The sequence below is a fragment of the Rhinatrema bivittatum genome, chromosome 13 (genome assembly GCF_901001135.1).
Source record: "Rhinatrema bivittatum chromosome 13, aRhiBiv1.1, whole genome shotgun sequence".
Taxonomy (NCBI): domain Eukaryota; kingdom Metazoa; phylum Chordata; class Amphibia; order Gymnophiona; family Rhinatrematidae; genus Rhinatrema; species Rhinatrema bivittatum.
Window position 1 is genome coordinate 5,692,890 of NC_042627.1, and position 21,591 is coordinate 5,714,480.

At 43.2% G+C, this 21,591-nt stretch overlaps 2 protein-coding genes across 2 annotated transcripts; both read right to left on the reverse strand.

Moving 5' to 3' along the window:
* Window positions 1-2,578: 2,578 nt before the first annotated feature.
* On the reverse strand, window positions 2,579-6,130 carry LOC115075220 (mas-related G-protein coupled receptor member H-like). Its single transcript, XM_029575499.1, has 2 exons — window positions 5,979-6,130; window positions 2,579-3,837 (listed from the first exon to the last, which is right to left on the reverse strand). The coding sequence occupies exon 2, from the start codon at window positions 3,795-3,797 to the stop codon at window positions 2,841-2,843; it is 957 nt and encodes a 318-aa protein (XP_029431359.1). The 5' UTR covers window positions 3,798-3,837; window positions 5,979-6,130; the 3' UTR covers window positions 2,579-2,840.
* Window positions 6,131-11,063: 4,933 nt separating this feature from the next.
* On the reverse strand, window positions 11,064-17,987 carry LOC115075221 (mas-related G-protein coupled receptor member H-like). Its single transcript, XM_029575500.1, has 2 exons — window positions 17,877-17,987; window positions 11,064-15,171 (listed from the first exon to the last, which is right to left on the reverse strand). Exon 2 carries the CDS (start codon window positions 15,129-15,131, stop codon window positions 14,172-14,174), a length of 960 nt encoding a protein of 319 aa, XP_029431360.1. The 5' UTR covers window positions 15,132-15,171; window positions 17,877-17,987; the 3' UTR covers window positions 11,064-14,171.
* Window positions 17,988-21,591: the final 3,604 nt, after the last annotated feature.

Consider the following 21,591-nt stretch of genomic DNA (forward strand, 5'->3'; position numbering starts at 1 on the left):
AAGAAAAAATTCTTAACAGACTGCAATTCACACCAAGTGGTGTATGTTATCCAATGTGGCTGTCCTATGCTTTACGTTGGTCGGACATCAAGGCCCGTCAGAGTGCAACTTAGAGAACATAGGAGTAGATTGAATACAAAAAATTTAGAAGCCCCTATGGTCAAACATTGTATCTCAGAGGGACATGAGTTTACAGAGTTACAATGGACTGTTTTGGATATGGTCCCACAAACGGTCAGAAAGGGAGATATACATACCTTTCTCAACTATAAAGAGCAGAAATGGATTTTTAAATTAAATTCAGAATCACCACGGGGAATGAACAATGTTATTGATTGGCCCTCGATTTAAAGGGCCATTTGAATAGTTCAGTCGTCTCCAAATTGCGGGCTCTCTGATTGGTCCCTTTTGAATGCCAACGTGTTCTTAAAACGTGAGCGTCAAGATGGCGGATCTGCATTAGTCGCATACTTTGATTCACTCTTCAATGTCATAAGTCTCCGTTCTTTGGAATAGGGATTTTAACATCTAAAAAGTTGTGTTTGATATGTTTTTTTCACCTTTTCAGCATCTAAGCCCCTGACGAAGAATATACTTCGAAACACCAGCGGTGTCGGGCAAGCCAACAAAGCGCGAGCAGTTGGGATTTCATTTTTTCCACTGAAAAGATAAGTGGATTTATTCTCTTTAAGAAAGATGTTGGACATTCAGTGAAAAGAGGTTAGTGAAAATACTACTTAAAAGAAAAAAAGATAAAAATTTCAAAAAAGGAAAAAATTCTATAAAATATCGGTTGTTGTAAAATCAAGCGGCAGTGTTCAATGATGGTCTTTTAAAAAATGGGTTATCCTGTGATCGTATTATGAATGGGCAGCCGAATCGGCAATTGTACATAAAAGTTAAAAACGCCGGCAGGCGGAAGTGTGCATTAGCCCACAAATGAGGATAAACCCCATTGAAAAGAACCATATGATACATGTGACTTTTTTGATTATTGTAATCTCCAATTAGGACATCCCAAGCCCCCTCCCATCATAGGTCTCATAAGAGTTGTCATGAATATTCTTGCCCGCCTTTCTTTCCACAAAAATGTTCTTATTAGTCGTTCCACCTTTTTGCAGTTCCAACTGGATAGCCATACAGGAGCCATCTGAAGGATGCATAACCATTTTGGGAGGATTATCATTTTAATAAGCTGTATCTTGCCTATCAAAGATAGTGGGAGATTCTGCCAAAGTTTTAGTGACCACTGCATATTATGAAAAAGGGGTGAAATATTCACTGTATAGAAGGCATCTAGATTCACAGGGATCTTAATGCCCAGATACTGCGGAGAATCAGTCACCCATTTAAGAGGAAAGGAGTCCTGCCACATTGAGCGAACATTACTGCTCACGTCGCTGGCCTCAGATTCATCATGGCTGATTTTTAACCCAGCAAATGTTCCAAACTGGGTTTGTAAATCTGGCAAAGCTGGAAGCGATTTCTGCTTATACTTTAAAAAAAATGATAACATTATGGGGCAGATTTTAAATGTTACGCGCGCGGGGTACAGTTGTGCGTGCTACCCGACGTGTACAAATGTACACCCGATTTTCTAACATGCGCATGTTATAAAATCCGGGGTTGGCGCACTGAAGGGGGTGCAAACTTTTTGGGAGCCCCGATGGCTTTCCCCATCCATCCAAGGCTGTTCCGAAATTGGAGAAGCTTTGGAGGGAATGTTTTGTCGATCCCCCCACCTTTCCCTCCCTTCCCCTATCTAACCCACCCCACAGCCCTAACTAAATCCCCTCTTACCTTTTTTTCAGGAGTTACGCCTGAGGAAGGCGTAACTTGCGCGCGCCAGCCATCTGCCGGCGCTCTGTGCCGGAGCACTCAGGACCACCTCCGGACTGTCGTCACACCCCCAGCCCCTCCCCCGGACTGCCCATTTTTGAAAGCCCCAGGACATACGCGCATCCCGGGTTTGTGCGCTCCACCGAGCCTAAGCAAAATAGGTTTGGCACGTGCAGGAGTAGGTTTTCGGGGGTTACGCGCATATATAATGCATGTGACCCTTTGAAAATCTACCCCTATCTGCAAAGGCTGCGGACTTAAAAGGTGTGGGCGCCGACCCTTCAGATTTGAGGCTAAACCCCTCTGTGCTTAGGGATTGATCAATTTTCCACAAAAGAGGGTCTATGGAGAGGATATACAGTAGGGGGGACAAGGGACATCCCTGACGTACCCCCCTTTGCAGATGGACTTCTTCCGATCTGCAGCCATTCAAGATAATGAAAGAGATAGGGTCTTTAATGAAATGTATTGCAGAATTGCACCTTGGAAGCCATATCTTTTCAGCACTGAGAAAAGACAGGTCCGAGAAACCCGGTGGAAGGCATTTTCAGAATCAAATCCGATAGCTAAAGTTGGGGTTTGCCTACTTTGACACCCTCTGTGCTTTTTAATGTTTTTTAAATGTATCCTTGATAATGTTCAGTATGGTGCCTATTAGAGCACCCTTTCATTTGATTCAGGATATCTAACTCATTTTTCAGTTTTCTAATCTAACAGCAAAGATTGGTACTGTGGATACTATTGACTAACCATGTTTTAAATGACAATAGTTTTGAAAAAGAGATGTTCATGTGAGTTCATTAGTGCTGAGTTCCAGGTAGACACCGTCTGAGAATCACCACAGTAATCACAGATCGTAATCTGCACATCACTAATTTCAGATCACTCTGTGTCAAATCATAGCTAAGGAGACGGCATCCCACTCATAGTCAAGATCATTAACGCAGGAGAGTCTTCCATGCCACTGTGACTAAGAAACACATTTGGGGGTCTTTCCTTTCTCATGACATGATTGTTTCATCCTTGAAGACCTGCTGAAGTGCTTCCTTAAAGGATCTAGTGGTTCTTTGCCTGCTGCAGTTCCCAAGATAAAAATAAAGAACTGGGTTCATACAACTGCTGATTATAGACAGTAGAAAGACCCATATGAAGATATCTTGGAAGAATTCCTGATGATAGTATTCTATGAACAGGAGGACCCTGGAGGGTAAGGAACAGGTGAGAAACAAAGCCACAGTAACCACAATGATGACGTAGAGCTTTGATGGCTGGCGTCTCTGTGAGCTCTTCTGGACTTTGATAAGAAGCATCAGGCTGGATGTGACCATGATGGGAGTAAAGACCAGGAAAGTTAGGATGCATAAGAAGATGGACACAGCCAAGCAATTATTAGTTTCCATAGTTGGGTTCCAAGAGAAATAGAATTCATCAATACAAAGAAAATATTCTATTGCAGTCACCAAGGATGCGAGAGCCCAGAGGATGGCGCACAAGATGGTCGACTGATGTTTTGGGCGCTGGCAGTGGTACCAGATAGGATAGAGTATGGAAAAGCACCTCTCAGTGCTTATAGCTGTTAGGAGATACTGGTTGGTGTTGTAGCCAAAAAGATACAGGATGTTAAGGATCTTGTAAACATGAAGAGGTATATCTAAAAGGTAACTCCAAGCTTGCTCTAAGGAAATCATTAATGAGTTGCCAAGGAGGAAAAGGAAGTCGGACATCGCCAGGTTCAGAATATAGATAGTAAATTTGTTCCTCTTGATCTTGAAGCCAAGGAACCAGATGACTATTCCATTTCCAACCAAACCAAAGAGGGAGAGAAATAAAGAAACAAGGTCGGTATACTTTTCCCATGAAATAAAATTGTACATCGAATCTAATAATCTCCAATCCTCTACTGTCCCAGCTCCTGGTTCTGTCACCGGTGATGGGTCTGCGGTGCTCAGTCTGATCATCGTGAGACCTCAGGGCTGTGAGAGAGGATCCTGCTTCCTGCTGAGAGGAATTAGATTGCACAGGGTAAGAATCATCGGTAGACACAGCAGAGGAGCGATGCAGTGAAACTGAGAACGAGGGAGAATCTTTATCTATATTTTATCTTTATAGAGTAACACATGGAGTAGAACGATAACAGCGTCCTTTCATACAATGGTAATTGTTAAAAAGTTACAGTTTTGCCATGGAAGATTCACGGTGGCATCTACTGCAAAAAGCAAAGCTACTAAGAGTGATTTTTTTTTAGTATCCATCACAGTAATTATTTTATAAAACAAGTCCTTTTTATTTCAGACAGGGCAAATCATACAGATACCAACCAACAAAATAATGATAACAGGAACAGTCTGCGAGCTCTGGCTGCCAAGAAGGAATTCCAATTTATAGCTCCTCTTTTGATACACAGAGGCCCATATTCAAAAGATTTTTGTGGATAAAACTGGCTTTTACCCATATAAATCTAGTTCTTTAAAAATATACCCCCTTTGATCTGGTAACTTTGCACAAAACATTTGTGTGAACAAACAGGATCATTCTTTGAACTGAGATGTGTCGTTATCGCAGTCAATAAGGCCCTAATGCACAAGATATGTATGTTTAAAGTTATGTTTTATTTACAAATTTATATGCTTACTTTGGATCGTTGCGGCACTCTTCTCGAGTAGCCCGTTCTTATATACTTCCTATCCTGCGTTCTCACAGTTCCTATTACTCCTTCCCCATGACCCTGTTTTATGGAATTTCCAACCTTTTGTTCTTGATGTAAACCGATATGATGTTCCCACTAATATCGGTATAGAAACTTAAATAAATAAATAAAAGATACCGGCCGCATCGCGGTGGCACAATTTAAATCAGGGGAAAGGGAGGAGTGTGGGTAGGGTTTGGGTGGAGTTCTGGCCCGGCAGATTCTTCAACTAGTTGCTTGAGAAATACTTCTTGCAAGGATTCCTATGTCCCCCTGCTTCCAACTGTACCTGAAGGTGTAGGTGGTACTCTCCAGTCTACATCTGCTAGATTTCAATCTTCTATCATCAGCACCTCTTCTTTGCATGTTATTATTTAGATAGCTTCTGTTATTTATTTATTTAAAATATTTATATTCTGCCTATATTAACTTTGTCGTGCTAAGCAGATTACAGCAGAAACATAAAACTTCAATGTGTAAACATAAAACAACTCATAGATAAACTCAAGTTAAAATTGTATGCATCATGAACATGTAAACCTTTACTTTATCTATTTAAAATATTTATATATCATGTTCATATCTACATCTTCCTCTAGTAATGGAAGCTTATATATTACGCCTACAACAATATTAGACGTTTTAAGTTTCTTCAAGACAACTCACAGCAGCTTGGCTCCTCCTCGTTCACGTTGAAGCTTGATGACATTTATTTCTTCTCTCCCATCAAAAGATATTCATAACCCTCTTTTTTTTTAACCTATTCTGACCTTTCCAAAAAGATTACATCTCACTATGGCCACCTCCCAGTCCTGATTGTCATAGAATCAGGATGCATTTACTGCAATCACGTCCACTTTTCCTAGCTTGGTGGCTTCTAGGACAATGAATTTGGTAAAAAGGCTACCACCATTTGCACATGTGATTTTCCAGTTTGTGGTTTTACCGCTTTCCCTTTGTTTGGTAGCCGTTCCTTTGATTTTACTCAGTACATTGCCCACCATCACGCCTTCCATTCTTATGCAGATTTCTTTGGGCTTTTGCTCCCTGAGGATGGAATATCTTCCCCTTATCCCTCGGTCCTGCGAATGCCAGCTCTCGTTCTCTGGACCAGTTCCCCTTCAAACGTCCACTCTATAGATTTTGCACCTAATTCTGTTTAAATGTCTGAATAAGGAGGAGCAAACACAAAGAAGGGAGCGGGAGAAAGAGAGAGGTAAGAGAGTGAGATGTGCAGAGTGAGAGAGACAGAAACAGCCAGAGGGAAAGAGAGATTAAAAAAACGAGAGTGGGATAAAAGAAATCGAGGTAACAGGAGGAGGAGATAAGAGAAGGAGAGGCGCCTACAGAAAAAGAAAGTTTAGGATAGATATAGGGATCCAAAAATCTCATGCAATGAAAAGGCACAATAAAATCTGACCCGTGGGTCAGTGGTGAGAGGACAGAGACTCACTTTCTCTGCAGCTGTCACTGGCAGGTTGTCCTTTTTGTGTTTCACCGTTACTCCTTCCCGGAGCAGACCCCTCAGTCCCCGGCAGTTCTTGTGTCCCACTCTCGCTCTCTGACCGAGAAATTGTGAGAACGCATGTCTCTGAATAAATAATAATCTCTCCTTCATCACATGCTTCCTAATAATAATACTGTGCCTCACTGTCACCAACTGGCCCTCGACGATAGCCTCTGTACCTGTCCGATCAAACGTTTGTAAATATCAGATAACATGTACATTAAAAACTGTGTGGTCAGCTGATCTGTCATTTATCTCAACCCTTAACTCGCCGCTTCTCACAAAGTAACTGTCGGTGCAGGGCTTATAACTGCGCGGTAATCGCAGAGAAAAAGGATGACAGAAAAAAGACCATTGTGGCCCTATTTATTCTGCCCATCCACACCAACTTGTCAGCTTTACGGTCCCTACCACTCCCTCAGAGATCCTCTGGTTTATCCCATGCTTTCTGGAATTCAGTTACTTTTCTTATCTCCACCCCCTCCACATGGAGGCCGTTCCATACATCCACTACCCTCGCTCTAAAGAAATATTTCTTTAGATTAGTCCTGAGCCTACCCCCCTTTCACTCTCATCACATGAACCCTTGTTCTAGACCCTCCTTTTCTTTCAAAGAGGCTCGCCTCCTGTGCATAGAAACCTTGGAGGTATTTAAATGTCTCTATCATATCCCCCCTGTCCAGGCTATGCAAGCTTCAATCTTTAAGTCCATCCCCATATGCTTTAGAATGAAGACCACTGACCATTTTAGTAGCCACACTCTGGCCCCACTCTATCCTGTTTATATCCTTTTGAAGGTGGGGTCTCCAGAATTGTACCCGGTATTCCCAGTGAGGTCTCACCAGGGACCTATACAGGGGATAATATCACCTCCCTTTCTCAATAATCCTTCTAATAATCCTACAACCAGTGCAGTACTGTCTTACCCACTCCTGGCCATTTCCACCTGATGCACCACTCAGGAAGCGAACCACGGTTGCACTGGTGGCCAGGCTATGCTGAAGAGGTCCTCAATCTCTTTGACCTCTTGCTCCAAGGATAGGAGTGAGAGCTAAGTCCGGTTATCTCCGCCAGAACCAGGCAATGTCCATGCTGGTTTTGTGGCTCTTTGAATCATTGTGGAGCTTTGTGGATTGACATGGAAGGGGAGGGGTGCCGAGTGTGAATTAAATAGGGAATCTTTCATGATCACCTACCCAGGAGATTGGAGTCCATAGGAAGAAGATAACGTAAACTGTCTGGGATCAGGAATGTTCCTAATTGTCTTGCAGACCCGTCCGGATAAGTGGGTTTCTCCCACCTACCAGCAGATGGAGAATTCTTTGGCCTGATGCTGACCCTCTGTATAACAGGGTGCATCAGAGAAGATGGAGGTGGTCCTCTGCTTCCAGGTCTAGCAGTGAAGAAGAGAAGCCCATGGGAGCAACAGCCCAGCTGGTAGGTTACTTCCTCTGAGGTTGGCTGTGGCCAAGCCGTTCAGCAGCAGGAAACTCCCTGCATTTCCCAGAGCTGGTAAATACTCCTTTTAGAAAAAGAAAAACTTTAATAACTCTGCCAGCAGCAGCACCGCAACTCGGGAGCCGGTGGCAGTCTGGCGGCAGACTCTGCCCTCTTTTTCCCCCACCCGAGGAGGCGTCAGGTACGGAGGGTGGCGGTGCAGAACTAGAAGAGTGTTGTGCCCATTGGTCGCAGGCAGCTGCGTCCGCTCTGCCTCACCTCTTTTACCTTTCTCCTCCTCCTTCGGGAAGATGGCTGTTTCTGCTGCTGTTTGCCGAACCCCTCGGCATCTCCGAGCAGACTCAGCCTCTAAAGCCAAGTTAAGCAGATTACCCATTAGAGGAGGATTCCTCTTTGAGGAAGAACTGGCTAAGCTAGTTAAGGAGCTGGGAGAATCGAAGACAGAGTCTGCCTGAAGATAGAAGCAGGAACTCAACCAGAGGAGGTTTCCCCAGGTCACACAGCATAGACAGGAAAAGCAACAGAGCAACCAGAGAGCCAGACCGCTAGGCAGGACCCATTCCTTTCAAGGCACTAGACAGAGGTCAAGATGATGGTACCAGAATCCATCCTCCAGCAAGGGGTCCCAATGACAGTTCTATGGGCCACTCATCAATTCCTGCAGTTTGCTGAAGTTCTATGAGGAGTGGACCTGCATTACAAAAGACCAGTGAGTCTTGAAAATCATCCAACAAGGTTATGCCTTGGAATTAATATATTGAAATTTTTTTTATGTTTTTTTGCATTTAGCTTGGGTACAGATCAATGCTGGGGAACTGCAGGTGGCATCAGTGTGTGTGGAGCAGTGTCAGTTTTGCTTTTTCTGTCTTCGTCTGCAGGCAAGGATGAGTAAACCCAGGGTTCTGGACTGATCTGTGGTACTACAAGAACGAAAGTTAGCAGGTAAGAACCAAATTTTCCTTTACTACCCTTAACCAATAAGGCTCGATACTATTGATGCAACTCCATCATTGCTCTCTGCTTCAATAGCAGGGGGGAAAGGGTAATTGGATTCATTCAACAAGCCCCGACTTTGCCGTCTGTGTTAACAAATATGGGGGTAACTTGCTGATGCGGCGGTTACTATATAGCACATTTAAAACTAATGAGAGAAAGTTCTTCTTCACTCAATGCACAATAAAGCTCTGGAATTTGTTGCCAGAGGATGTGGTTAGTGCAGTTAGTGTAGCTGGGTTCAAAAAAGGTTTGGATAAGTTATTGGAGGAGAAGTCCATTACCTGCTATTAATTAAGTTTACTTAGGGAATAGCCACTGCTATTAATTGCATCAGTAGCATGGGATAGACTTAGTTTTTGGGTACTTGTAGACTGGATTGGCCACTGTTGGAAACAGGATGCTGGGCTTGATGGTCTGACCCAGTATGGCATGTTCTTATGTTCTAAAAGCATTGAAAAATAAAGTGAGGACAATTTTTAGTTTTCCAAGTCAACAAACATATATCCAGATGCTTCTCAGTGTCTTTGTTCAATATTTAGTCCAAATATGAGTTTCAACACTTTATATTATTACTGTGGGGCTTCACATTTGTTCCTGGGGTGGATATGAGCTATTTACATAAAAATCAGAGCCCAGCTTGTCATTAAGGGATCACTATCTGCATTCTTTAACATAGGGGTAGTACTGGACAGGACTGTCCTCTGTCCCCTCTTCTGTTTGACTTGGCCATAGAACCTTTAGTGGCTGCAATTCGTCAGCATCCGGATATTAGTGGTTTTCTGTTGGGTGCTCCGGAACAGAAAATATCTTTAGATGCTGATGATGTTTTCATCTACCTGACAAATATGGGGCTCTTTTGGGCTACAAAGATAATTTAGATATATCCAAAATATTCCCGGTGGACTCTAAAGTCCCTATACCAAATTGGTTTTCCAATTTTAAGGTGGAAAGGAAGGGATTAAACTTCTTAAAATGAATTTGCTCCTAAAACTTTCTCAGCAGGTTCCCTGTAACATACCAACCAGTGGTTTTGTAGCGTTACACAGCGCTAACGCTCAATTTATGTGGCAGTGCAAGAAATTTTATGATAAAACTGAGTAGCCTATAGCTACCAAAAGTCCAGGGAGACAAGGCCCTTCCTAACCTTCAATGTTATTATTGGGCTGCTAGATTAGTTTGCCTGAAGGCACGGCTCCATAACTCAGACGCTTCCTGGTTAATGTTAGAAAAGGAGCAGGCTGAAGCGGTGAATTTGGCAGTTCTGTTTCTCCTGCCTGCCACCTCGCCTCACTCACCTGGTGTTTGTAGGGCAAGTCCTATCCTAGCACATAGATTACACATATGGAGGCAACTCTGGACATTTTTAGGGGGGGGGGGGCAAATTGGAAGCTTTGTCCTCCCTAGCCCCTCCCCCAATATTTTAAAACACTGTCCTAGCCGGGTGTACCTTTTCCCCCATATTTAAAGATTGGAGGAATAAGGACCTGATTTTTATTGCACAAATCTGGGATGAGGATGACGGGTTTATGTCCTTTCAGGAGCTGTGCAAAGAGTATGAACTTGACCCTACTTTTCATGAGTTTTAATTGCAGCTGAGACAGGCTTTGGCCAGTCATTTTGACCTAAACAAAACACTTCGATTTTTGAACGCAATAGAATCTTTTCTAATAGCTCTGGGTGCTGCAGTTAAAAATACCACAATTTTCTACAAAGGCAAACTGGCAGCTCAGTACAGCACAGATACCCCACAGTCACTCATAGATGCTTGGAACTTTGATTTAGATCTAGATGCCAGAGCCTGGCAGTGTATTTGGACATCTGCTTTTCATCTCTCTATCTGTACCTGAAGAGTCGAGCGATGGTTAAATTACTACATGGGACCTATCGAACGCCGGCTTTTTCTGCTCAGATTTTTCTGGATGCAGATGCCACTGTTGGAGGGCGTTGGTGCGTACATACACATGAGGTGGCATTCTCAGGCTGTACAATACCTCTGGTCACCGGTTGCACAGGAAATAGCTGATATCTGAGACTTCCCCATATACCTCACATCACTGCGAGCCAAAAGAATGAAACTAATATGATATGTTGTATTCGTAGGGAATAAAACGAATAGGGACTTATGCATTGCGGATTGCCAATGCATTGAAAACGAATGCACATCCCTACTGAATATAGCCACATAAAGTGATTCAGTTAAATTTATGATAGGTATTCTGCTGCCTAGGCTGACCTGGCTCACGTTATCAGGGCAGTGCTCTGGAAACAGACCCCCAGCACCATTTCTTTGTATCTGGGTACATTTTGTGTAGATAACGACTAGCCTGGACAAAAGTTAGCTGGGGGAGTGAGTAAAAATATTCACATTTCAGATTTTGTTCAGGTAACTCCAAAAATTTTCCAGGACAAACCCTTTGTGCTTTTTTTTTTTTAATAATATCTTTATTGACATTTTGACATTTTTACATAATGTAACCAGCAGGCAGAAATGCTCCGTACTGTAGAAAACATGAACAGAACGAGAACATCTCGCTTCAAATATCATACCCTCTGTGCTTTTTTTTTCAAACATATTTATTGGATTTTATGAATGGGGTATATATAGAAAGTCAGGTTGAACATCATCAAGTGAGGTAACAACAGAGCAGTGCCACATAACAAAGATCTGTATATCGTAGGTTCTTGTTACCTGCTCTATGAACATATTTTCTTATTAACTAACTGTTCTGTTAACTGCTTGGTCAACTGCTTAATTAACTTCCCTCTCCACCACCCCTGAGATAAGGTATATAAGGAAAGGAAATGAAAAAGGTACTACATCATACTACATCGTACAACATACAACGCCTCCAGAATCATACGCAGTGAAATAAATTCTGTGTACAGTAACCTTGTGTATAATAATATTGCGTACATGAATATTCTTTTCTATAAAATTATTTTCAATAAAGCTATTTTCAACAGGGTAAGGCACAGTAAGGTCTTCAAGATACAGCGGTAATTGTATACCCGCTATAGTAGGCTATAAACTGACCCTTGCATTCTCAGTACATCATTTGTACAACTACAATAAGGCAAGTTACTTCCGGAGTAGCTGCAGCTGTTATATATTTATATATTTAAACCCGTGTTGCTCCATCTTTAATTTCCTCTCACCAAAGTTGATAGTAAGGGACAGCAAGAAGTATTATAAAGTTAAAAAATAGAAAACAAAACCCTCTCCAAGGTCACTAAACATATATTCTCAGATACAGATAATTCTGGAAATAGGACCAAATAGAGAGCATTTCTGCATATTTTTTAGGAGAACTCGACTTGGCTATTAATTACTCAAAGGTGAATAGAGATAATATTTTCTGAAACCAGTGATCTCTATGAGATCCCTGTTCTTCCACCCAAAGAGCAAGTATTACTTTTTTTCCTCATTAGATTCACTTTCAGTACGAAATTATAACCTCCTCTGATGCCTACCAGTGATTTTCCATAATCGCATCCAAATAGGCAGAGGTTGGGATCCTGCAGGAGAACAGAGCCAGAGCTGCTGAATCTGTCCCCAGAAACTGCGTATCGGAGGACAGCTCCAGAAACAGTGGGAATAAGTACCCAGCTCTAGCTTGCACTTATTGCAAGTGTTAGATGAAGTAAAACGGGATTGAAATGCTCTGTCTGGTGAGCAATAAAAATGTCTAAGAAATTTCCCTGAGAAACACATTTCCTGAGCAAAGAGAGGTATCTAAAAAACAGGCTTCAAAATCAGAGAATGATAGTCAAAATTTCGACCAAGATTGCCACTTGTGTTTATACAAATGAACAAGCTCATCTTTGCTGGAGAACTTTCACAACTTTGTCAAAAACTCAGAAATAGAGGGTCTGTCTATCCCTTTGCCCACAACTATGGTAATAAGGGTGTCAGTGGCCTCTGAGGGTTGAAAGGCGGGAATGTGACTTTTCACAAAATGACAGAGCTGCATCTAAGCAAAGAAGTCCTTAGGGGGAGCAGATATTGGCGTTGCAAATCCTGGAAACTACACACTTTACCTGATTGTGGTAAGAAATGTTGATGGATGAAGACCAAGCCTTTATCTTTCCATCTATGAAGTACTGAGTTTCCCATCCCAGGTGACAAACGTACATTATCAGTCATTTTTAACAGAGGCGAAAGCTTATAAGGGTGCCCCGCCCACTTCCATAGGTAGATCCAGGCAGCTCTGGAAGATGTAAAAAGAATGTGCTGCTGTAATTAACGATCTAAATGAAGTAAGGGATTTAATGAAACGACTTGAGGTACTCTGAAGGAGTATAGTGAGAAGACCCCACAGTCAATCCCCCATATAGCGTAAAAGACATAAAAGATTGTATAATCCCCAGTTAGGACATCCCAAGCCCCCTCCTGTCAGAGGTCTCATAAGAGTTTCCATGGATATTCTTGCCTCCTTTCTTTCCACAAAAACGTTCTTATTAGTCGTTCCACCTTTTTGCAGTTCCAACTGGAGCCATCTGAAGGATGCATAACCATTTTGGGAGGATTATCATTTTCATAAGCTGTATCTTGCCTATCAAGAATAGTGGGAGATTCTGCCAAAGTTTTAGTGACCACTGCATATTATGAAAAAGGGGTGAAATATTCACTGTATAGAAGGCATCTAGATTCACAGGGATCTTAATGCCCAGATACCGCAGAGAATCAGTCACCCATTTAAGAGGAAAGGAGTCCTTTCAAATTGAGCGAACATTACTGCTCACGTCGCTGGCCTCAGATTTATCATGGCTGATTTTTAACCCAGCAAATATTCCAAACTGGGGCCTGGATTTATCAAAATGTGATAGGAAAAGGAGTGTGTTTTATGGTAATAGGCAGTTTATTGCTAATACCTATGCGAAATGCTAAGAAAGTGCAAATTGTGATAACTGCCAGCATTGTTGTATTTTTAACATACAACCACTGGGGGAGCCAGCCTAGCTATCAAGGCCATCCTACAACCACTGGGGGTGGGGGTGGGGGAGGGAGAGAGAGACAGGCCGTAATTCTCTTATACTAGATAGGTATTTATATCTCTACAGGAGGCCCACCTAGTAACTCGAGGTGAGATTTAGGTATTAGTGTAGGAGTTAGGGGCCACTTTGACTTTCAGTGTGAGACGTAAAAACAGAACAGGGCTCTCTTGTGAAGATTTGATGACCTTCGGAGTGAGGAAACTCATCCAAAGATCAGATTTGTGCAATGTTCTCTCAACCTAGCTTGATGTTACCCAGGTAGAGAGTCTTTTTAATGTTTTTTAAATTTCCATTTATCCTTGATAATGTTCAGTATGGTGCCTATTAGAGCGCCCTTTCATTTGACTCAGGATATCTAACTCAGTTTTCTAATCTAACAGTAAAGACTGGTACTGTGGACACTATTGACTAACCATGTTTTAAATGATAATAGTTTTGAAAAAGAGATGTTCATGTGAGTTCATTAGTGCTGAGTTCCAGGTAGACACAGTCTGAGAATCACCACAATAATCACAGATTACTTGCTGACAGAATCACAGATCGTAATCTGCACATCACTAATTTCAGATCACTCTGTGTCAAATCATAGCTAAGGAGACTGCATCCCACTCATAGTCAAGATCATTAATGCGGGAGAGTCTTCCATGCCACTATGACTAAGAAACACATTTGGGGGGGGTCTTTCTTTTCTCATGACATGATTGTTTCATCCTTGAAGACCTGCTGAAGTGCTTCCTTAAAGGACCTAGTGGTTCTTTGCCTGCTGCGGTTCCCAAGATAAAAGTAAAGAACTGGGTTAATACAACTGCTGATTATAGACAGTAGAAAGATGCATATGACGATATCTTGGAAGTATTTCTGATAATAGTATTCTATGAACAGGAGGACCCTGAAAGGTAAGGAAAAGGTGAGAAACAAAGCCACCGTAACCACAATGATGACGTAGAGCTTTGATGGCTGGCGTCTCCTTGAGCTCTTCTGGACTTTGATAAGAAGCATCAGGCTGGATGTGACCATGATGGGAGTAAAGACCAGGAAAGTTAGGATGCATAAGAAGATGGACACAGCCAAGCAATGATTAGTTTCCATAGTTGGGTTCCAAGAGAAAAAGAAATCAGAACAAAGAAAATATTCTATTGCAGTCACCAAGGATGCGAGAGCCCAGAGGATGGCGCACAAGATGGTCGACTGATGTTTTGGGCGCTGGCAGTGATACCAGATTGGATAGAGTATGGAAAAGCACCTCTCAGTGCTTATAGCTGTTAGGAGATACTGGTTGGTGTTGTAGCCAAAAAGATACAGGATGTTAAGGATCTTGTAAATAGTGTGGGGTACATCTAAAAAGTAAATCCACATACTCACTGAGTAAAGTATTAATAATAATGAGCTGCCAAGGAGGAAAAGGAAGTCAGACATCGCCAGGTTCAGAATATAGACAGTAAATTTGTTCCTCTTGATCTTGAAGCCAAGGAACCAGAGGACTATTCCATTTCCAACCAAACCAAAGAAGGAGAGAAATGAAGAAACAAGGCTGATATACTCTTCCCATGAAATAAAATTGTATGTCGAATCTAATAATCTCCAATCCTCTACTGTCCCAGCTCCTGGTTCTGTCACCGGTGATGGGTCTGCGGTGCTCAGTCTGATCATCGTGAGACCTCAGGGCTGTGAGAGAGGATCCTGCTTCCTGCTGAGAGGGATGAGATTGCACAGGGTAAGAATCATGGGTAGACACAGCAGAGGAGCGATGCAGTGACACTGAGAACGAGGGAGAATCTTTATATTTTATCTTTACAGAGTAACACATGGAGTAGAACGATAACAGCATCGTTTCATACAATGGTAATTGTTAAAAAGTTACAGTTTTGCCATGGAAGATTCACGGTGGCGTCTACTGCAAGAAACAAAGCCACCTGGTGAATTTTTTAGCATTCACCACTGTAATTATTTTATAAAACAAGTCCTCATTATTTCAGGCAGGGCCAATCACACAGACACCAACCAACAAAGCAATGGTAACAGGAATAATCTGTTTGGGCTGCCAGGAAGGAATTTATTGCTCCTCCTTCAACGCACAGGGAATTTGGGGACATAAAATGAAGATGTCAGTTTTCAAAGGGATCTCTCACAGGTAACTAAGGACTTAATGGACCTGATTCCCCTGGATAACAACTCCCCCCCCCCCCCCCTCCAATGCAAGTAAATATATCTGCTTAGATTCATTAGATTTGTACATCAACCTGCAGCAAGAAGGGAAGAGGAAACCATTGGGTGTAGATTTCATTTTCAAGGGCTGTTTTGCCCCCAGAAATAGGGAGGTGCAAAGTACATGGCTGCACGGCTTCTCTGGTACATCTCATCTCTGGGGGCAGTTCCCCTTTGGAAGTTCGTTATAAAATGCAAAAGCTCCCACGTACCAAACCCCCAAAGAGAATACAAGTTTAAAGGCCTGGAAATGAGGGAAGTTCAAGGGGTGAATGAGGGGAGCTGGGATCATTCGTTACTGTGGGCATCATGGTGGCATGAACCCACCACCGGGGCAGTGACCATGGGAATTACATCCTCTGCAGGAGAGGTACAGGGAGAATAAAAGGGTGAGGGGTCCACTTGTCCATTTAAAGTTAAATTCAATACTGGTGGTATTAGTGGAGAATCAGACAAGGATTGAAGCTCTGTGGGTAAATGGAGGGTGTTGTGCATCCACAGTATCCAGGTTATGAATGGGTACAATATGCCAAGTGACATGTTCTCTTTCTTTACTGTGCTTCATGGTCAACATTAATCCTTTCTGTTGTGTATGTGGCCGACCCTTAGTCCCTTACCTTCAGGACTAATAACAGCATTGGGATTTTCCATTCTCTTTCAGTCTCTCCACTGAGCTAACTATGATTGGTTATCTCAGGGGCAAAAGGTGGTGCTAGATGTGGAGAGTGTGTGGTCATTTTTAAGTTAGGTTGTGAGGAGCTATTTCTACTTTCTCCCTGCTGGGTTGGGCCCACTAACTCAGCTTGGTCTTTTTCTTGCATTTAGAGGAGACTCCCCATCAGTTCACTATCTGAGAGGGTCTGCCTCCCCTTTTGATGAGAGAAAGTTTTTTTGTAGATGTTGGTCAGGTTTTTGATAAGTTTTTTTCCTTATTCTGGGGGACACCCTGTGCTTTGGAGAGGGGCTACCCCTCTAATCTTGAGAGCAAGGGCTGAAGCTCCCTAGAGGAAGCAAGACCAGTGACAGCCTGCCCAGCATGAAATATTTTGGATAGAGATGTTTGGAGTTTCCCCTTTTGGTTAGTGTGGAGCTTTCTTCCCACCCCTCTGCCCACTTGGAAGGAGACAGAGGGCTGTAAGCAGAACTGGAAGATCAGGCTTCTCTCCTAGAGAGCTCATCTGAGGTTGCACCATCAAGCCTTGGGAGACTCCCAACTGCATCTCCACCCCAAAGGGATCAGGACCCAGGCTGTGGGCATCAGACAGAACTTTGGACTCAGGTGGGATCTTTTCGTGGCGTGGGGCTCCCCCTTAGGATTCCCCATCTGACTGGGCTGTTTGCACAGATGAGGAGATAGTGGCAAGCTCCCGCCCAGGAGCTAGTGAGAAGGACACAAGCGCCCCAGCAGAGAGATAATGTTAATAGTTCAGATGCAAAGTTTAATTTGTGGAAAGTTTGTGGAACAGTGGCTTTTTGGAAATAATCAATAAACTTAAGTTGAACACCCAGTCTGAGTCCAGCCTGTTTGTCCCTGAAGGTGTAGTGTTCACCTGGTGCTCAGCGCCCCCTAGTGGGCTGCTGCCATGGTAACAGCTCTGTGGTATAAGATGCAGCGCCCCCTGTAGTCCAGGCAGATTTTTAGCTTCATTTTGAAGATGGGCAGGGTAAGGTTTGCGGAGAGTCAATACATATCAGGATTTTCATTTTGGGTATGCTTTAACGTGTGGACTTTACACATGCTTCAAAGCAGACACAACTTATATGATAGAAAAGTACCTCCACCGGCCCAAATATTTTAAAGAGAAACTCTGCAGGGAATTTCCCCTTGAAAAATGGCCTGAAGTCCCCCAGGTCCTCTATGAAAATTCATGTCGGTCATCTTGAAGACCATACCTGTTTGGACCCCAAGGACCAGAACTGACCACCACCCATATTCCAGATCCAATCTAGTCTAAATGTTTGAATAAGTGCATTAAAAAGAGATTTTACATGCAAGAGTAAGAGAGGTGAAGAGAGAGGAACAGAGGTACAGAAGAGAGAGAAAAGCTGTAGGAGGAAAACCAAGGAAGAGACATTTGGAGAAAAAAGAATTTTGTAAGAGAGAGTGAGCAGAAAATCTCACTGCAGTGAAAGAAATCTAATGAAAAGGCACAATAAAATCTGACCAGTGGTGAGAGGGAAGAGACTCACTTTCTCTGCAGCTGTCACTGGCAGGTCCTCCTTTTCGTGTTTCACCGTTACTCCTTCCCGGTGCAGCCCCCTCAGTCCCCGGCAGTTTTTGTGTCCCCCTCTCGCCTCCAGAGATGTGAGTGAGGAGTAGCGAGAATGCATGTGTCTGTATAGATAATAATGATCTCTTCATTGTCACATGCTTCCTAACGATAAAATGTCCATCAGCGCTAACCACCAACTGATTCTGTATGAGGTTTATCTGTATGTCACCCACCAAACGTTTTATACTTGCCAATATAATGGAATGCTGGAAAGAATTACGTAAAAGAGATACATGTCTGTCTGTCTGTAGGCACAATAACTCTCCAGATACGTAGGGAAAGCGTGCAGAGGCATGGCTTCATGAATACCATGAGAGATTGGTAGAAGGGTGTGTGTGTGGCGGGGGGGGGGGGGGGGGGGGAGTGTATTTGGGGAGTGGGAAGTGTGGATGGTGTGGGGTGAGTGCGTAGAGATGAATGGGTTTGTGTGCAGAGGGATCTCTGTGTGTGACATGGATGGGTGACTATGAGTGGTTGAGGTGGGCATGTGTGTGGGTGGTACAGGGCTGTATTTAGGGTGGGTTTTGAGGGGCGTTCTGTGGGGCATGTGCATTTGGGGGGGGGGGGAGAAAGAGTGTGTGTTTTTGGCTTCATAGGGGGTTGTGTGGGTGGGAACGCTTGACCAGTTAGATTTAGGTGTGTTTTCCTAGACAGTTAGGTTCAGCTGGCAATTTGCTTATAGATAGCTATGGGTTTTTGAATATTTTCCTCAAGGCACATATGCTCCATGGTGAGACCGCACCTTGAATATTGTGTACAATTCTGGTCACCGCATCTCAAAAAAGATATAATTGCGATGGAGAAGGTACAGAGAAGGGCTACCAAAATGATAAGGGGAATGGAACAACTCCCCTAAGAGGAAAGACTAAAGAGGTTAGGACTTTTCAGCTTGGAGAAGAGACGGCTGAGGGGGGATATGATAGAGGTGTTTAAAATCATGAGAGGTCTAGAACGGGTAGATGTGAATCGGTTATTTACTCTTTCGGATAGTAGAAGGACTAGGGGACACTCCATGAAGTTAGCATGGGGCACATTTAAAACTAATCGGAGAAAGTTCTTTTTCACTCAACGCACAATTAGACTCTGGAATTTGTTGCCAGGGGATGTGGTTCGTGCAGTTAGTGTAGCTGTGTTTAAAAAAGGATTGGATAAGTTCTTGGAGGAGAAGTCCATTACTTGCTATTAATTAAGTTGACTTAGAAAATAGCCACTGCTATTACTAGCAACTGTAACATGGGATAGACTTAGTTTTTGGGTACTTGCCAGGTTCTTATGGCCTGGATTGGCCACTGTTGGAAACAGGATGCTGGGCTTGATGGACCCTTGGTCTGACCCAGTATGGCATATTCTTATGTTCTTATGCAAGAAACACAGAAGCAGTAAAACAAGAGTTTAGCAAGCTTACTCGGTGGCATAGCCACTTTTCATTCAGGCCCACACTATTTTGTTTTGCCTATTCATATGCAGCGTAAAATCTTCCTGTGCCGCAGAGCTAATAGCAAGCAACCAGCACTCCCATTCAGCAGGATCCTTGTGACAGCAACAGCCAGGGGCAGAAGCAGAAGAAGACCGGTCGCAGCGACAGGAAATATTCAGTGCCAGGAACCGGAGGGACTTTGAGCAAAGGCGGAAGATGGACACGGCGCAGGCCTACTGCAGGCTGTGGCTTAAACTCTGTGCTCAAAGTAAGTCCAGGCCACACTCAGCCTCCAGCACTGGCTTATGGGCCCAAGAAAGGTCATGCAAAAAGGCGTGGAAAACTAATGTTAAAACTGCTTCTACCGGCAGGAAACATTTTAACATTCCCTTATCTTACATAACCGTGCATTAGTACCACACACACAAGATCTTCCCGCCCTTTTTACACTCGTTTAGCTCCTAGAGGTCTCAATAATGAAATGGAGTGGCATTATTTCATCTAAACGTCATTGCAGTCCTGGGTCTGTGATTGGTTCAAATCCTTCTGCGTTGGTTTGCTCCCATCGGCCCGCAGTTTCACGCCAGTACCTGCCGGATCTGTCATTACTGCCCTCTCTCCTTTTGAGTCAGAAGTGTACTTGAAGTTAAGCCGTGTGTTTCGGCGAAATACTTACGTTATGCCCTGTTCTTTTGCAGTCCGGTTTTCAAATTTAACATGTTTATTTTTTTTCTGTGTTTTATTTTTAGCTGAAAAATTGACATGGCTGTAGTCCCTCCCGACGCTGCCTTTTGGCGAAACACGGGGGGGGGGGTCCGTGTCGGGGGACCCGGTTGACAACTTCTGTATAAATATGATGAGCATTGGAGTTGCCGTGGTTAACTTATATAAAAAATAAATACTTTAAGAAGATTCTCTTCAACTTATGCGGATATCTGGACTGTAATTTATTTGTTTGCATCTCCTTTTTTGTGTGAATATTTGGTTTTGGGGGTGCTCTTTTCTCCCGTGTACTGTTTTGTACTGCTTTATGAATGGCATGAAAAATTTCAACAAAAGTTTTTCTTTTCAGTTAGATTTCAAAGGACACGTAAGGTTGTTGCATTTTTATGTCATTTATAGAGAAATGCGCACTCCTACTGGTTTTTACCACTTTCTTGTTTGTGTGTTTCTTGACTTCTTTTTAAATATTAGTTTTCCATGCCTTTTCTGACTCCCGCCCCCGGCTCTAATGTTTTCCACGTTCCGAGCCCAGTCCGTCCTTCCCTGCTAAGAACTGTTCTCATACGCCGGGTGAGTTTGAGCCGAGTTAGAAATGCAGCGGTATCGGCCCTCTATTTTGGCACGAGCCAGACCCGCGCGCAATCCGATCCAAGCCTCTGATTCAGGGATTTACATTTTCAGGACCACCCCCTACTTATTGAGGAAATTTGGTTTTAGAGAAGAACATTGTACCCCTTGCTAATTAGGACCATGAACCTAATTTTTTTTCATAGCTCTTTATTTAATATTTTTTTTGGCATACAGTAAATTGAAATAAAAAGAATAAACATAACAGTCAGTGGAGCACAGTCGACTTACATAGGCATCAGATCAAGTGTTATTATTTCACAACATTGACCAGAAAGAAAAATGTACCTTCCAGGACAATGAATCAGGATATCCCCCCTTCGACAGGCATTGGCTGAGGAAGACCGTAGTGTTGGTGATACATGCCCCAAATATTTGTATACTTAAAAGATTGCCCCTTTTAAAATCGTATCGAAGTTTCTCAATACCAGCCACGCCTCGAACATGCACTCTCCGATAATCCATGTTTGGACTCATATTTCAAGCAGCAACGGAGCCATTAATTACAAGTATTTGTGAGGTATTAATGAACCAGTCTACCTCCTCAGGAGACCCAACAATGGCAGGACATGCACAGGGATTCCTAAGATGTCTGCTATCTCCTGTGAAACCTGCACCCAGAACTGACTCCCACCCGGGCAGAACCCCCCCCCCCCCCCCCCCCCCCCCCCCCCCCCCCCCCCCCCCCCGACGTATTCCCTGGATATCTTGACATTGCTGGATCATCTTAGCCAAGGGCTCTATGGCCAAAGCTTTTAATAGAATTGCTACATTAAGTTATGGGGCCACAAATATGCATTTTTCACATTAACACACAGGGGCCAATGCAATAAAGCATGCCTAACCTAGTGTTTTGGATGCACTA

Bases quoted from the DNA above. Each gene is read 5' to 3' on its own strand.
- LOC115075221 (XM_029575500.1), bottom strand. From the start codon at position 15,131: ATGATCAGACTGAGCACCGCAGACCCATCACCGGTGACAGAACCAGGA.
- LOC115075220 (XM_029575499.1), bottom strand. From the start codon at position 3,797: ATGATCAGACTGAGCACCGCAGACCCATCACCGGTGACAGAACCAGGA.